The 14210-nt window shown below is 45.6% G+C and overlaps 1 protein-coding gene across 21 annotated transcripts in view; it reads right to left on the bottom strand.

Moving 5' to 3' along the window:
• Window positions 1-14210, bottom strand: part of LOC126538704 (uncharacterized) — a 133956-nt gene that overhangs the window by 58380 nt on the left and 61366 nt on the right. For 17 of the 21 annotated variants that reach the window (XM_055074870.2, XM_055074867.2, XM_055074856.2 and 14 more), the window contains 2 exons: window positions 7190-7339; window positions 1555-1704 (listed from right to left, as the gene is read on the bottom strand). In XM_055074870.2, the coding sequence (XP_054930845.2) occupies window positions 1555-1704; window positions 7190-7339 (300 nt within the window). The remainder of the gene's footprint in view (window positions 1-1554; window positions 1705-7189; window positions 7340-14210) is intronic. The other 4 variants (XM_055074860.2, XM_055074873.2, XM_055074881.2 and 1 more) reach the window with 2 other exon arrangements.

Here is a 14210-nt window from a genome sequence, read left to right as displayed (position 1 = left end):
ATTACCTCTTAGCACGCATATTGCAATACACGAATAGAAGCTCTTGATTTTACAGTGCATAAGCACTAGAAATAAATTTTGAAACGCACACCAGCGTTGACATACGCGCTGACTAACGTGAGGTGAATGCGCACTCGTGGGCCACATAATGTTTTAAGAAAACGTTTGTGACGTATTCGAGCTCGAAAGTTGATTTCACAATTGATTTCACAAAGTAACCGGATGCAAATCGTAAATGGCAATATGTGCCGTAATGCTTTTGTGTAAAAATTAGTTATTAAATTAAAAAATTAATATATTGGCGTCATGTTCACTTTCAGATTTCAGATTAATAACAAGAGTGCAGTAGAATGTTGCCATGTGCCACCGGGCGTCCTTAAAAACTCTGCCAGGCTAAAAGAGCCGTATTCAGACCATATTGTCGTTATGTATATTCACACACTTGCCCCAAGCGGACATCTATAGCGGCGTCTCTAGTTTACAGAACACATCCAGAGGGAAATGCGAGGAGGGAGCCAGGTTGCATACAGGCCTACTTGATGAGGCGCCGATACGTTGCCTCGCTACATTGCTGCAACACTGATCACATTAACACGAACATTGATCACGAGAAGAGCTTTGCCACAAATCATTTTTCCACTTTGTGGCAGAAATTCCTAGTCATGGTCTGTCATAGCAATGGCTTAACGCCTCGTTCACCGAGGCTATGCGCGAAGAGAGAGAGAAAGTCATGAGGGAAAGGCAGGGAGGTTAACCAAGCTGAGCCCGGTTGGCTACCCTGCACAGGGGAAGAGGGAAAGGGGACTGAAAGAGGAGAAGGAAGAACTAAGGTGGCAGTCTCCACTGTTACGCACAGAAGCGTCCACCACTGGGTCAGTCACAGGTGATCATACAGGCTGGTGCATTTCGAGAACCGCACCAGCGCCTTTGCGGCCTGGCACATAGTAGGCGCACGAGACCGCGCGCCCACGATCTTCTCCACTGCTAGAGTACGGTCGTCTAAGCGCTCCAAAGCTGTACGAAGGGCTCTTCTCTTGTCTTCGTATGTAGGGCAGTCATGCAGGATATGTTTGGTGTATCTTCGACACCACATCTGCTACAATTAGGACTGTCCGCCACTCCGATTAGGAATGAGTAAGCCTGTGTGAAAGATACACCTACTCGCAAGCGGTACATTAGCATTTCCTCCCGTCGGTTATGCGCAAAAGTTCACGCACAACTGTATAAATCTATTTTATTAAACTGCACTATTTTACTTCAGTCAGCGATCCAAGGCTAAGCGAGAGTATTGCATGAACTTCTTCATTTCTCCTTTCCATGATGCATTTTATTGTATTCGTCTACTGCGTCTATGCGCCTTTGGCACCAGTAGCAAATTTTTTCAGGTCTATTTTGTGTGAACGCCACATAAATTACTCGCGTTAGCGTTACTAACCACCACTACGACACACCACGGAAGATTGTGAAACCGCAAGAGGAAGCTAGAGATAAATGTTCGCTGTTTCGTCCCTGCACCTAAGAATGCTCGTAATAGTGAAGAAAGGTGAGTCTTACATGATGGGGTTGGAGAACACGCAGTCCTTCTTATTTCGGACGCATTGGTCGGACCCAGGAAGGTAGTACTCTCCGTTGATGCAGGTACATTTGTTGCCGAGCAAGTGGCACTTTGCAGCACCGTCCGCACATACGCATGGAGCGCAAGCACTGCGGTAAGACAATACGAGGAATATAGAAGAATCCGACAGTATGCTGCCTCTGCTCGTCCATCACACTCGCGTTTCATCTTTTCGCTCTTTGCCCTCTTCCCCGACGCTAAGGTTAGCTTCTGTAGTTTTCTAAAGCAGATTCAACGCCCTGCGAGAGCACCACACTCTGTGGGAGAGAGCCCACGAACCATGGAATGTGACCGAAGTAGCTAAAGAAAGCCATTGGTTTAAAACAGGGCTGCGCCGGCTTGACCTTAGGAGACAACTCACTTCTCTTCATTACAGCCGGATAATATTGACTTTCGGTTTCTTGCATCCTTAACAAGGCTATTTCATCGGTTTTTATTAAAGAATGTAAAACAGATTGTATTTTCCAATGCTGAAGCTTACAAAATAGCTTCCCATAGGAAGTTGCAAGTCCTTGTTATCTTTTTAGCGCTTCGAGTACCATGACTATGGATAAAGAAATGCATACATTAGTGATTTTGACGAAAAGCAGCGAAACAAGTATATTCATTCAGTGAATATATTTATTTTCTATGTTCACCGTAGTTATTATTTCTTTTATTGCACGTGGTTTACTGGTTTCTCTGGAGTGCTCATGTTAGGTGGATTTGTATAGTGATGTTTTATCTGTACGTAACCCCACATCGTCTTGGCTGGCACTTCCAGACGAACAATGGTGCTTCCTCAGTGAATGCTGCTTTAGATGGCCTTATTGCATCAGCAGCTGTTGACTCCATAAAGCTGATCAAAGGTCAAGCAATGCAGCGATTGCACTTGTGGGAGTGTGAATGGTAGCACTTGTCAGCGTGTGCTACAGCTGCTCGCGTGTATCCCTAAAAGCGACTTTTCAGGCTTGTCGACCCTGCTGCGGTGATTAGCCCACATTCTTGGAACCATCCCTGGCAGAGATCAACGTCCGAATTGCCAAGCGGTGAGGGTTGACCGAAGCCGCAGCAGCGCTCCTACGAGAGTGAAAAATGCGGCCCCTCCAATAGGTCAAGCACCTGACTCAAGCCCAGCGAGAGTTGACCGACACTTCTCTGGCTCTGTACAGGGAAGGAAAGCGGTAAAAAACTCGGGAAAACCTAGGGAATCTGGCAAACCGAGATTTTATTCAGGGAAAGAGCACAGCGTTTTCGCAAGCTTTTTCTGCTTATACGAGAAATGTAAATCATTATCAGCCTATTTTTATGTCCACTGCAGTACGAAGGCTTGTGCCGACGATCTCAAAACACCCTTGTCTTGCGCTGGCTGATTTCAACTTGCTCTTTCAATATTCCCAATTTCATCGCTCCACCCAAGTTTCGGCCGACCTCGACGGCACTTCCCTTCACTTGGCATCCATTCTGTAACTCTAATGGCCCAGCCTGTGAATACTGCATAATAATTTTTTTCGGCCTTCCAGACTTCTCTTTCTCCTGGCCCAGGGTGTGGCGCCAGCCGTGGAGCCTCCTAGGCCACCCCGACACCGATTTTGTGCCACCAGGCAACATCAGCAAGTTCCTTCACACGCTATGCGCACACACATGCGCACTGTGGGCCTGAACTTCTTCCTCCGGGTTTCTTACAGATTTTGGCATCACCGCGATTCCCGCGAGATTCCTAACTCTTCATCATACAACTTTGGAGTTTACTGAGCCATATAGTGAACGGGGATAACAGTAATGAGTAAATGCGCAGCACATCATCATGCGGTTTGGTTTCGCCAGCTAGGCTATATTTTGATTAATTTTTTTCCCTTCTTTAGCATTGCCTGCGACTTTTAGGACCTCTCCATCTGATATAACAATCATGAGAGTGTCTCAGGGTCGAAACAGAACACTTTCAGACGTCTCAGTGCCGAAAGTTGCGTATGGTCACAAACGTGTGCTATGCGTAACGGTGACGAGTTGGAAACGCGGCGCGCAGCAGGACTCGGCTTGGCTAGCTTGTTAAATACTCACATATCGCTGCAGAGTTTATTGCGCTGCATTCTTCCCCGTTTTATGAGGTGAAAATAGACTGTGCGAAAAAGCGAACTACGGGAAAGCTCCCGGAATAGATACACAGAGAAACGTTTCAGTTAACGACTGAAACCGCTACTAGGAGGATGACGTTGCCAGAGTTGAGTTCGTTAATTCCGCTGACGTCGAAGACGCGGGTGAAGAGTATGTGCAAGACGTACAATTTAGAGGTAACTCTGGTGCCGTGGAATGTATGAAGAAACATTTAAAGAAAAAATTATCTCTTCTTCCTTCTACTTACTCCCCTTCCTTACACCATCTCAAGGTTCCAAAGCTACACATTGTGGTTGCTCCTTTTTTAATGCGCACAGCGTCCAACGCCGAAATATTTCTAGCACGTGTCTTAGTTCATGTCTAAGTTTGTTTTTAATGCGACAAGTACCTTCTCATATAAAACAAAAGCATTTATGATGTCCATTTATGCGCACCTGAAAGCAGTGAAACTTCGCGCTAGCAGCTCACGACCAGCTGTTGAAACAAAAGAGTGTGGAAATGAGCTTTGACGTATGTCACCTGCGCGTGTCTCTAAAGTATATCTACAACAAGCCAGCGGGAACCTGAACGACGGCCACCATTTTGTCGTTGAATCTGTCGCGCAAAACGCATAACATTAGCAAAAAAGGTGAGGCGTGCAGACAGGCATTCGTGTTGTCCACTTCTCTACTCTTGTGCCCTGTCTGCAAGCCTCACCTTTTTTGCATAATGAATCCTTACCTACTAGCTCAGCTTTCTGTCGTTCTAGCATCAGCAAGCCTTCCCACAAGTGAGGGCTGTTCATACAACAGTTATGTTTTCCTACTTTGCCATGGACAATGCTCGCGGTTGCGTGCTATAGCAATGATTTAACGCCTTTTTCACGAAAGCTATGTCCCACAGATGCGGCGTAATTTGACATATTCTATTTAATATATTTTGCTGTGTTTGACCGGTCACTAGGCCACGCCATAAGCGAGTCATGAGAGAATATTTTCTCCCTTCCATGATGCGTTTTGTTTTCTTCCACAATGCGAGGGCGGTGCCTCTTTGGCGCCACTTGCATATAACTTTTTTTTATATATTGCCAGAAATGAGCTTGTGAGCTTTGCCGATTGTATTTTTCAGACAGAAGAAACAAACAGTCCCTTCTCCACATATCGTTGGCTTTACCGTGCTTCTTTTAAAACAGAAGAAAAGTTGTTTGCATTAGCGTCAGTTTCCGCAACTACAACATGCAAGATCGTGAGATCGCCATGTAAAGCAAAAGACGGCTGCGGTTTCATCCCTAGGCTCTGCGCACGCTGGGTGTAAGCGTATCGATAGTAATATTATTTGTGTATGCTTCACAATTCGTTTAGCGTAAGTTCATTGCTTTAACATATTCACGTGACGCGGTAGCTAGAAATGCATTTTAAGAATTGTCAGGTGATCTCGTCAAATTACGTATAGTGTTTCAACGCATAATTGATACGTATACATTCGCTTACACACGAAGGTGTTGTCAGGTAGGAGTGATAATAATACGTAAACTTGCAAAAACATTCTTGCGTGTACACATCCCCAAAAGCATGGTGCGATCATTCTAGGAAATGTATGACTATCCGCACATGACTGAATATGTTTTATTGTTGTAGCAGGAGAAAATGACAACATGCCCTAACTCGGCGTTCTGACGGCGTTCAGGGACTCTCTCGGAACCAAGGAAATCAAATATGCGAATAACTCCTACGAGCTGTTGAAAACCCTGAGAGTGACTTAAGGCATGATACCCAGAACCTGAGCAGTTTGAAAACTCCACAGTTTACGTAAATGACACTTCTGAGAAGTAGTACACGCGGGAAAACATCTGCATTGAATACAAACAACGAAAGGCGATTAATTTCGTTGTTAGAATCTTTGCAAATACATGCGACTGAAGAAAAACAAGAAAATAACGTCCACGCCAAAGAAGAGAAGGTCAACGTACATGGTATATATATTTGTGTGTACTGAAATTACGGAGAAAAGGAAAGATAAAAGGTTGTAGAATTTAATTATATTTTTGCATTATTTAGACTAGTTCCTTCGTTGCATTGCCAATAAATATTTCTTTCTCGGACCCTCTTGTTCATTTACTATTATCGAGCGTTTTTTATTCGCTTTTGCTACGCGCAGGAACTTCAACGCTCTCTTCTTTCGCGTCGAGTTTGGTTGACACGCCTTTTCCTCAGCCACAATTATGTCACATACTGCGCAGTATCTGGTGCAATGTGGTTAATTTCCAGCTATATTCGCGCCGATTAGGCCCATACCATTAATTCGACCTGCTCTGCGACTAATTCAAGTGTCTTCTGTCATGGAGACCTACAGTTTGATATATTTTGCGACTCACTGCGACATTCGTGCGGGCTGCGAACCTTCGCGCGGGCCCTACGAGAACCGGAAGTGCCGCGACCATTCTCACTTCTGTCAAACGAAAACTGCAGATACATTCGTCCGCCGCAGCGCGACCACCATTGATTACTACCCCAACGGCAACTACTTCTCGCGGTTCGTCACTCCTATCGCGTTCTGCACAAGCCTGCGGTCCTACACCCCATATTTGTACAGCTCCCCAGCACCGCCTTCATAAAACGTAAGTCAGCTAAGACTGCGCCCAGGTCCCGTCCTTACTCCCCCCCCCCCTCCTACCTCCCGACTCTCGTGGGCGGCCTCAGTTGACAACTTTTCGCCAGGGTGACACGCCTCACAATAAGCCCATCACCGCTACAGTCGACTTTGACTTTCAAGGTGTTCCGTTTCAGCGCCATGAAGTTGCGTCACCAAAAGCCAAGTCCTTTCCAGGCTCGGGCCCTACCACGCGCTCCTTCAGCGCCGCTAGGACTCACTCTCTTTACACCGGCGTGAGCGACACGAAAGTAGAGGCCAGCAGCGATTCATCATGCATGTCCTGTCCCTTGGTCGATTCAGACTCAGACCATGGCCTCTTTGATGATGGCACTTCTAAAGACGACGACCAACAGACTGACCGCTGACCGCGAAAATGCGAGGCCCGAGGCTCAGTGGTCATGAGGATCAGTCACTGTTCTCAAACACTGCCATATTTTCTAGTGTCCCGATAAGTATTCATTCACGAAATGCCAAGTTTTCCGCACCATCTCAGCCACTAGATGATGCCGGGGCTATTGTAATGAATACGTCACTAGGACCACATGAGCAATGTCAATTCCATCAAGGCTGAGTAGGCCTCGAGTGGTTTCCAGCGATCACCCCCATGATCCCTCAACGGTCGTGTCCTTTCACCAGGCGAGCTACCACACCACGCGCTTTCCGGTCGCAATGACGCCGAAACTGCGTGCGCCAGGTTCACCCATTACCACTCGCGAAAAGGACATAAAATTCGAGTAGTTGCTTCTTGCATTTCAACGTGGCATCGTCTTTTTTTCAACTTCAACACATCAATTTTTCAAAATTCAACGTCGCTGCCACGCTCGCAAGAAACTTAAATAGGAGTCTTACCTCACCGGGTTGCCGAAAATACAGTCCTCTTTATTTTGGACACATTCGTCGGAACCAGGCATGTAGTATTTCCCGTTGATACAATCGCACTTGTTGCCGAGACTATTGCACTTCTTCTCGCCGGGCGGACAGCTGCATTGGGCGCAAGTGCTGTGGGAAGAAAACGCGGGATTGGTTGGATAAACCGACAGTGGACTATTTCAGTTATAATAAAGTTCTCATTCTTCGAGATTTTGACGAAGTTAGCTGCATGTTTGTCAGTGTCTCTGCTTGTTTGTTTATCGGCAGGTAGCTTCTGTCACGTCTACTTGCTTCACTTGGCAGTCCATTGCTTTATGGGTAACGCATCGGCTGCTATAGTCAAGGAAGTGGCTTCAAGACGATCGTTGGACCAGCTTCGTTCACTGTCTATTTGCCACTGTGTATGTGGCGCTTCTCATTGAACCTTTTTGATGCCAACATGGTTACCTGGTTTTGTGTCACTGAGTATGTGACGCTCTTCAATGAGAAAAACAATAAACTGATTTAAAATATCTCCATTGCAGAGGCAAATCGAACCCATTAAATATAAGATCACGCAAACTTGTTGAACTGCACATATACACAGTCCCCATGCGCGTATTTCGCCCTCATCAGGGTAACAATTAAGGAGTTGTGGATAATCGGAAGAGACTTTAATATATATAGAAGCCATCCAGTGAGATACAAACCCCGTGTTTATTTATTTATTTTTTACAACGGATGCTGTCATGGACCCATTCCAATAGTGTTTATGACGCGGTTATGCGCTGCAATTACGAAGTTAGACACCGCGGCCGCACATTTAATTTAATTAAAGACAGGGACACATTTTTCAACCTATTGCGCAGTCGGAGAGAGATCGCTGCGAGCGCGCTCTGCGGTGAGAGAGAAACGACGTCACTGCCGGTGAAGCCAAAGGCGCGCCCAGCTTTGCTGTGAGATAATTATTTCATCATGATGTTGCCTTAAACCCCGTTCCCCACTGTGCCTCTTTCCTGGAATGATACGTAGATCAATGTATATGTTCTATATGCGTAAGCATTTCTATGCCCACCCAACGCGAAACTTATCCGTCTGTGACGTAAGATGAATGCAATTTCTCATACCCTCCTAAAGAATGGCTCATACCCCCGCAGTAGGGTTTCTGTGGTCGGACCACGAGTGTTTCGCCTAGGAATATACAGCTTCGCTGTAGAAGCGCACGTAGAGTGCACTTTAAGGTTTTATAGCTTTTAGGCGCTCTGAGCTAAACCGATGTTTTCTGGCCTTGCGCGGCCATTCTCTAATTTGGGAGGAAAACATTCGTTATACGCGCCTAAAAGTCGGTGTAGAAATAAGAAAAACTATAGGTACCTTGCTAACGTCGGTGCCGCGGAAAACGTCCTCCCATTTCACTATAGACAAACCGTTGACAGATCAAGGGTATAAGTAAATATGTGCTGAAAAGGGTTTGAACGGTGGAACTTGGCCTTGCATCCCAAAAATGAAATTCCTTATAGCTTAAAGCTAAATGAGATAGGAGGTAGCATATGTGGTTTAAGGACGCCCGAGTAGTCCGGTTCGTTTGTGACACTTGTTATGCTAACGCTAAGGAGTACGCAAATGTGAGCCCGACTGCGAGGGGATTTCTGTAGCAATAGTTAATGCGTTAGCTTCCAATGCATCACAGAATTCGCGCAAGAGGTAAGCCCGGCAATGTTTAAATGGCCACCAAAGATCAGTTTGTCAACATTTTTATTGCTCCAAGAGAGGCAGGTACTCAAAATATAAGAGCAGCAGGCATGTTCCCCTTGGGGGCGGGGGGGTAAATGACAGGAAAGATGCCCAATCTATATTTCACAGTCAGTAATCCATACTCACCAGTAAGCAGCGAAAATGTCTGAAATCTTTCACATTTGAAGCTTTTATTTGAAGCAGAAGTTTACGACCCATCTTATCACTGCGGTTCAAGAAATCAGGCATACGAAGCGATTCCTATGCATCACAACACCGAGTTTTAGGGACCATGATAATGTCAAAAGAAAACTTGAAAATTCAAGCCGGGTCGTTATTTAGTATTTCTTATTCCTATCTGCCGGGGCGTTTATATGAAGGAAGTAAACGTGGCGCAGTTTTTGAAAACTGAATTCCCCGGGCATTCCAAAAGTTGCAGCGAAGGGGGGTTTATTTTTCTTCTGTTTTAATAATGAGGAGAACTCGGGGGGGGGGGGGGGGCATCGGTATAGACAATTTTTTGCAGATCCCTTTATCTGGGTGACTGAATCACCCCCATATCTGAGTCATTCGTGCAAAAATCCTGCCGCCTTTTGACTGCGCGAACCTCCAGTTTGCTTCCTTCTTTCGCGCAGTAGTTTGTACGAGGACATTTCTTTAACGGCAGGCATAAGTGTTCGTTAACATGGTGAGGAGAAGCTCCTTGGCAACCGATGTGGGCTGCTGACACACATTTTCCGCGCTTTGTCCAGGACGGCGCCGTGTTTCGACCGGCTGCTAAACTGCACGAAAATATGTGGACAAGAGCCATCCTTTTATCCCATTTGTAACACCGAAGCCTCAGAGGAAGACAATATTTTCCATTTACTTATACTTGAGGTTTGTAATGAGTGAAGCGCACGAGGATAAGCGCGGTGAAGGAGAAAGAGACTTCTAGTGTAAGTAAATGGAATATATAATCTTCCTCTGAGAAAATGGTGATGATCTGAGGTGATGGTCCAGAGCGCGGAGCTGTGTGCTGTGCTTTAGGAAAAGACGATCACGAAGAAGACCGTGCTGGCAAGAGGTTGTGTAGTAGTAGTAGCGAATCCCGGGAATCCACAAATCTCAAGGTAACCAATTCGTGAAAAACACGGAGCTTCTAGGATGACTAATGCTGAAGCAACTCGAAGCCAGGAAGAGAAGAGGAGCGCCAAATGCGTTGCAGAGCACCGCCGCCGATCCAGGAAGGGAACTGAAGACGGGCCGTAGTCTTCCGGACCCGAGCCACCGGGCTCATCCGACCGCGAAACTTTTCAACTTGTTCCTGCGCTTCGTGATTTTCCGAGGCAAAGTAATTTTACCGTGACACGTGTGGATGCCTGCACGCGTTGCCAGAACCTGAGTGGTTGGACTACGGGCTGGAGCGTGTACGTCCCGCGTCCTGGCCAGAACGCTCCGATCTCCTAACGCTTCATCCTCAAGGTTACCGCGGCCGGGCCTGAGTCTCCGAAACCGGTTGGACGCTACCTCGACCAGAGCCATCTGTCACCCGCAGCAAAACATTATTGTTGCTATAGTGAGGAAGAACTCTGCTGCTTACATCAGCTCGCCACCACCAGTCAACCGTGGTGAACTAGTTCAGCTCTGACCACAGCACATGTTGCCGCTTGTGATGTTCTATGCCGCCAATTTGTTTCATAGTTTTAGGATAAATATAGCGGTAATGCTGTTTTGCTAATATTTTCTTAAGTGTTTAAAACTATTCCTCAGTCCGAGGTGTATTGCATGTGAGACGAACGGCTTTGTACGTGCCTAGATCGGTCTCAGCTACCCACTGGAAAAAAAAAAAAAGAGAAAAAAAAAAGATATGTGGATCCCACGTACCGTGGGAATCGATGTAAGCGAAGCTTTGTGTGCTGTTTGCTTTGCTGGCGATATTTTGCGTTGATGTTGGCGGCGAATGTGAACTTTCTTCAGCCTTTAGTCGAACACGAGAGATTTGACTTTATGTTAAACGTTACCTTGCCTGCACCACTGCTGTTTTTGCAGTCCACAGAACACACAAGGAAACAAGTTTGCTTAAGGTCTTGTTGTGCGTCATTGTTCGTAATCTCTGCGCGGGTTGAGCATTACCATTGCTTCACATCGCACATCGCATCATGTGAGCACCGGTGTGCACCACGTTTCGCTCCATAGCGAAGACGCTCCTGTTAGATATATGCGGATACCACGTAGCTGGACAGAACTAAGACAACGTTGTTTGCCGTTGCTTGGAAATACTCAGGCTATGTTTTGCATTCCACCTCATTACACGATTAGTCTTAGCTAATTGACCAACTTCACAGGTATTATAATTAGATGAAAAGTGTTAATGAGACTATCTTAAACCAACATGAGAAATTCCCGATACAGCTTTCTCTTGCTCAATATGGGCAACAAAAATTGTGTTTTTCCGAACATTAAAGAAACCTGCGAACACATGCAAAGCGCCTTGTGCGGGCAGTCACGCGACAATATTGCGTGTATTCGCGGGCTTCTTTTACGCTCGGAAAAACATTTTTATACAGCACGTATTGGGCAACAGAAACCTGTAAGCCGAGTTTCCTTATGTTGCTCTACAATTTTCTCACTGACACTTCTCATCTAATTAAAATAATTGGCAACTTGGAGACTTAAGTAAGAATAATTACGCAATTATGCGGAATATATGCCGCACAATTATCTAAGTATCTTGAAGCAAAAGGCAAAAAATTACCTTCGTTAGGTTCAGCTATGTGGCATTCACATATCTTAAGGTTTGCTCAAGTTACGTGAAAGACCCCGTATGCGAAGCGAAGCTTGCATGGAGCGCTTACGAAAATGCTATATATTCGCCCATTTTATTCCTCCATTTTGGACATGGGAGAAACCGTTGCGCGCATGTTCTCTGGCTGACCCGTATGACGGCAATGTGACAAATCTTATCATCATCATCATCATCAGCCTGATTACGCCCACTGCAGGGCAAAGGCCTCTCCCATACTCCTCCAACTACCCCGGTCATGTACTAATTGTGGCCATGTTAATCCTCCAAACTTCCTAATCTCATCTGCCCACCTAACTTTCTGTCGCCCCCTGCTACGCTTCCCTTTCCTCGGAATCCAGTCGGTAACCCTTAATGACCATCGGTTATCTTCCCTCCTCATTACATGTCCTGCCCATGCCCATTTCTTTTTCTTGATTTCAACTAAGATGTCATTAACGCGCGTTTGTTCCCTCACCCAATCTGCTCTTTTCTTATCCCTTAACGTTACACCTATCATTCTTCTTTCCATAGCTCGTTGCGTCGTCCTCAATTTAAGTAGAACCCTTTTCGTAAGCCTCCAGGTTTCTGCCCCGTACGTGAGTACTGGTAAGACACAGCTGTTATACACTTTTCTCTTGAGGGATAATGGCAACCTGCTGTTCATGATCTGCGAATGCCTGCCAAATGCACCCCAGCCCATTCTTATTCTTCTGATTATTTCACTCTCATGATCTGGATCAGCAGTCACTAACTGTCCTAAGTAGATGTATTCTCTTACCACTTCCAGTGCCTCGCTACCTATCGTAAACTGCTGTTCCCTTCCAAGACTGTTAAACATTACTTTAGTTTTCTGCAGATTCATTTTTAGTCCCACCCTTCTGCTCTGCCTCTCCAGATCAGTGAGCATGCATTGCAGTTGGTCCCCTGAGTTACTAAGCAAAGCAATATCATCAGCGAAGCGCAAGTTACTAAGGTATTCTCCATTTACTCTTATCCCCAATTCTTCCCAATCCAGGTCTCTGAATACCTCCTGTAAACACGCTGTGAATAGCATTGGAGAGATCGTATCTCCCTGCCTGACGCCTTTCTTTATTGGGATTTTGTTGCTTTCTTTATGGAGGAGTACAGTGGCTGTGGAACCGCTATAGATATCTTTCAGTATTTTTACATACGGCTCGTCTACACCCTGATTCCGCAATGCCTCCATGACTGCTGAGGTTTCGACTGAATCAAACGCTTTCTCGTAATCAATGAAAGCTATATATAATGGTTGGTTATATTCCGCACATTTCTCTATCACCTGATTGATAGTGTGAATATGATCTATTGTTGAGAAGCCTTTACGGAATCCTGCCTGGTCTTTTGGTTGACGGAAGTCTAAGGTGTTCCGGATTCTATTTGCAATTACCTTAGTAAATACTTTGTAGGCAACAGACAGTAAGCTGATCGGTCTATAATTTTTCAAGTCTTTGGCGTCGCCTTTCTTATGGATTAGGATTATGTTAGCGTTCTTCCAAGATTCCGGTACGCTCGAGGTCTTGAGGCATTGTGTATACAGGGTGGCCAGTTTTTCTAGGACAATCTGCCCACCATCCTTCAGCAAATCTGCTGTTACCTGATCCTCCCCAGCTGCCTTCCCCCTTTGCATAGCTCCCAAGGCTTTCTTTACTTCTTCCGGCGTTACTTCTGGGATATCGAATTCCTCTAGATTATTCTCTCTTCCATTATCATCGTGGGTGCCACTCGTACTGTATAAATCTCTATAGAACTCCTCAGCCACTTGAACTATCTCATCCATATTAGTAATGATATTGCCGGCTTTGTCTCTTAACGCATACATCTGATTCTTGCCAATTCCTAGTTTCTTCTTCACTGCTTTTAGGCTTCCTCCGTTCCTGAGAGCTTGTTCAATTCTATCCATGTTATGCTTCCTTATGTCAGCTGTCTTACGCTTGTTGATTAACTTCGAAAGTTCTGCCAGTTCTATTCTAGCTGTAGGGTTAGAGGCTTTCATACATTGGCGTTTCTTGATCAGATCTTTCGTCTCCTGCGATAGCTTACTGGTATCCTGTCTAACGGAGTTACCACCGACTTCTATTGCACACTCCTTAATGATGCCCACAAGATTGTCGTTCATTGCTTCAACACTAAGGTCCTCTTCGTGACTTAAAGCCGAATACCTGTTCTGTAGCTTGATCTGGAATTCCTCTATTTTCCCTCTTAGCGCTAACTCATTGATCGGCTTCTTATGTACCAGTTTCTTCCGTTCCCTCCTCAGGTCTAGGCTAATCCGAGTTCTTACCATCCTGTGGTCACTGCAGCGCACCTTACCGAGCACGTCCACATCTTGTATGATGCCAGGGTTAGCGCAGAGTATGAAATCTATTTCATTTCTAGTCTCGCCGTTCGGGCTCCTCCATGTCCACTTTCGGCTATACCGCTTGCGGAAGAAGGTATTCATTATCCGCATATTATTCTGTTCTGCAAACTCTACTAATAACTCTCCCCTGCTATTCCTAG

This window comes from Dermacentor andersoni, chromosome 8 (assembly GCF_023375885.2).
Source record: "Dermacentor andersoni chromosome 8, qqDerAnde1_hic_scaffold, whole genome shotgun sequence".
Classification (NCBI taxonomy): domain Eukaryota; kingdom Metazoa; phylum Arthropoda; class Arachnida; order Ixodida; family Ixodidae; genus Dermacentor; species Dermacentor andersoni.
The sequence above is the reverse complement of the archived record's forward strand: the minus strand, read 5'-3'. Positions and strand labels throughout refer to the sequence as shown.